This window comes from Austrofundulus limnaeus, unplaced genomic scaffold (genome assembly GCF_001266775.1).
Source record: "Austrofundulus limnaeus strain Quisiro unplaced genomic scaffold, Austrofundulus_limnaeus-1.0 Scaffold1394, whole genome shotgun sequence".
NCBI lineage: Eukaryota > Metazoa > Chordata > Actinopteri > Cyprinodontiformes > Rivulidae > Austrofundulus > Austrofundulus limnaeus.
In genome coordinates, this window is record NW_013953796.1 from 6,933 (window position 1) to 10,506 (window position 3,574).

General features: G+C 38.4%; 1 protein-coding gene across 1 annotated transcript in view; it reads left to right on the plus strand.

Moving 5' to 3' along the window:
- Positions 1-3,574, plus strand: part of LOC106535242 (gastrula zinc finger protein xFG20-1) — a gene marked incomplete at its 5' end in the record, with an annotated part of 14,374 nt that overhangs the window by 6,626 nt on the left and 4,174 nt on the right. Inside the window, one exon of the mRNA XM_014032202.1 lies at positions 1,199-2,134. Coding sequence (XP_013887656.1) covers positions 1,199-2,134 — 936 coding nt within the window. The remainder of the gene's footprint in view (positions 1-1,198; positions 2,135-3,574) is intronic.

Genomic DNA, 3,574 nt, shown 5'->3' on the forward strand with positions numbered 1-3,574 from the left:
GTTTTATCCCCTTTTATGAGTTTTTGGCCACTGACTGTCTTTAAATCACTGCTTCCTGGTCAACAGTTGGCTCTAGAAGCGATTGCTTTTTTCTTTATTTTTTTCTTCTTTTGATGCGAGTGGTTGAATCAAATAGAGCATAAGAGCCCCCTGGTGGCTGAAGAAAAAAATCCATGTATAAGCCGCACCAGATAATAAGTCGCATGGTTCAAAGTTCAGGAAAAAGGTCGCGGCTGATAGTCCAAAAAACACGGTATAATGACTTGGATGCGATCAGCCAGACACTGAGAACAAAAGACAAGAGTTTTGTCACAGGGCATCTTAATGGGGGAGCGCTGAGCTCAAGACGCATGCCTGCCTGCCTTCCGTAACGTGAAGGGTGACTACAGTTGGAAAAAGAGCACACGACACACTTCATTTTGGCTTAAAATCCATCCATCTAAACAATCCATCCTATGTGAAATCAAAGTCAAAAGTTCTTTAACGTCCTCAAAAAACAGGATAAGATTAGACGCAATGGACTATTAGTATAATTTAGTGATTTAATATGAAGCGTTAGCAAAACTGATAGCTCTACTTTCAACAGTCACTGTTTTCTGATGGTAAGCTAACAAAACTTATAAACAGCTGTCTTCAGAACAAAGTGACCAGTCACTGAAAGTAATATTTATGACCGTTTCAACCTGACGAACAAACATTATGAAACTTACCCATCAACAGAGGATGGCTGTAGCATGTTAGCATCTCATGATGTGATCATGTTTTTACGCCTGCTGTCCTGCCATGGAATAACTGAGTCTGCATTTTACTTTCTTTTGTTGGTTTTTGGTCAAATGTAGCCAACTTTGGAAAGTTTGTCTTTTTTTTTTCTTCCTTTTTGATGCAGTCGTCTCTGTTCCACCAATATTGTCGCTCTTATATTTACCTGCGGCTTCTTCTGTGGATTGCAGATTGGCACGCCATGTTCTTTTGTAAACAATGCCACTGCAGACAATAGAAGCCATTCTGCCCCCAGCAGTTCATGAATTGCATTGCAGTTACAAATGAACATTTCAGTGGGTAAAAAATATGATGCGTCGACGTTCAAATTCCGCGTCGACTTATTTTCATAATTGACRTCATCGATTATGTTGACTAATCATTGTAGCCCTAATACAAAACTACAGTTCTCCTTTAATGTCCTGTTCATGTGTTTCAGTGGTTCCTGAAGGGGKTCAGCTGCTGATTAAAGAAGAAGCTCCTGAAGAACAGAAGACTGATGTGGACCAGCAGGACCAAGAACATCTCCATATAAAAGAGGAAGAGGAGGAACTGTGGACCAGTCTGGGAGCAGAGCAGCTCAATGTGAAGGAGGAGACTGATGCCACCAACTTTACATTCACTGCAGTTCCTTTAAAGCATGAGGATGATGAAGATAAACCTCTGTTCTTACACCTTCATCAACACCAAGCTGAAGTCAGAGATCTTCCAACCAGCAGCTCAGCTCAGGATTCTGACTCCTCAGAAACTGAAGTCAGTGAGGATGAAGAGGATGATGATGTGAATAATCCTGACTCTCASCTTAAACACATAGCAGACTCTAAGTCAAAAACTGAAGGCGCTGATAAAGACTGTGAGACTTCTCCCAGCAGGGTTCCTRAATCAGGTGTTAAAAAMAACAAAAATAAACGGAAGCTGTTGTGCTGTGAGCTGTGTGGTCGAAGGTATACTAAAGGTACTTTGAACAGACACATGAGAATCCACACAGGACAGAAGCCATTTTGTTGTGAGGTGTGCGATAAAAGGTTTACTGAAAAGGGCAGTTTAAAAAAACACATGAGAATCCACACAGGAGAGAAGCCATTTTGTTGTGAGCTGTGTGGTAGAAGGTTTACTGAAAAGGGCAGTTTAAACAAACACATGAGAATCCACACAGGAGAGAAGCCATTTTGTTGTGAGTTGTATGGTGGAAAGTTTACTGAAAAGGGTAGTTTAAACAAGCACATGAGAAGCCACACAGGAGAGAAGCCATTTTGTTGTGAGTTGTGTGGTGGAAGGTTTACCAGAAAGAGTCATTTAAACGCACACATGAGAATCCACACAGGACAAAAACCATTTTGTTGTGAGCTGTGTGATCGAAGGTTTACTGAAAAGGGCCATTTAAACACACACATGAGAATCCACACAGGACAGAAACCATTTTGTTGTGAGCTGTGTGATCGAAGGTTTACTGAAAAGTGCAATTTAAACAAACACATGAGAATCCACACAGGACAGAAACCATTTTGTTGTGAGCTGTGTGATCGAAGGTTTACTGAACAGAGCAGTTTAAAGAGACACATGGGAATCCACACTAAAACAAAGCACTCATATGACTCCTAAGTTGAAACCACACAGGAGGAAACATCAGTTTGTCTTTACACACACTTCAGATAAACTAAGACTATGTTGCTTTTTAACAAGTTATGAAAGTCCAGATGATGATGCCATGGATCTGGAAACTTTAATATGTTAGATGACATTATTGGAGTGATTACAGACACACTTGTGGACACATTTTAAGGCTGACCCTAAACACTGTTTCTTTGTGTGGGACTCCAGGAACAATCAAAAATAAATCAGTCCTGACATCAGGAAGAAAACTGTTGACCTGCACAACTCTGCTTCATCCTTGGGTGTGTATGAACACCAAAGTTAATGGTCCAAACTGAAAAGAGCAGCCTACAAACCTGAGTCAGTTCATCCTGTTCTGTCAGGGAGAACCAGRCAAAACTCCAGCAAACTACTGACAGAAATTATGGAAGGATACCCAAAACTTAGACTCAAGTCATTCATTCTGAAGGCAATGATACCAAACACTAAGAAAATGTATGTAAACGTTTGACTGCATTAGTTCTGTTTGGTTGCTGTTATTTTCTCCTCGTCACCAGAGGGCGCTACTGTTACAGGATAGAGCAGAVGAGACTGAGTTAGGATGGACAGTAGAAACTGAAAGAGATGTTCAATAAAATAAAGTTTCATTAGTTGCTGGAATCAAATGTTTAGTTTAAATCACTTGTTACCATCTTACTGTCAAACAGAATAAAAGTGTTGTGACTGAATTTAATCTGATCATTTCCATGTTTTAGTGATAAATGTGTAGCATGGATGTTTGTTAGTAACTGATTTCTCAATAATATACAGTATGAATATATTTCTGCTCTTTTTATTGTTAAAGTTCATATTTTGTTATAAAAACATGTTCTAGATGACAAGAGCTCTGTAGTCATCTAGGTCCAGGTATTATCTGAATGTTCTGTTGGAGTTACACATTTGTTACAATGTTTTAAGGTGTTAAGACAATATTTATGATACAAATGTTTTTTTATTGTTTTACTCTAATTCTTAGTTACTTTTTGACAGTGCAGGACATTCTTTAAATTTTCTTTTTTTAATCTAATATGAACAGTTGTAGGAATGTGTGAATGAATTCAGGAATATGAATAATAAATATGAAAATAATTGTATTAAAATAGTTGTGAGTAAAACATGTTCTTAAGATTAAACCTACATAAACATGCAGATATTTTGACGTTTATGTGAAGCAACTATTAAT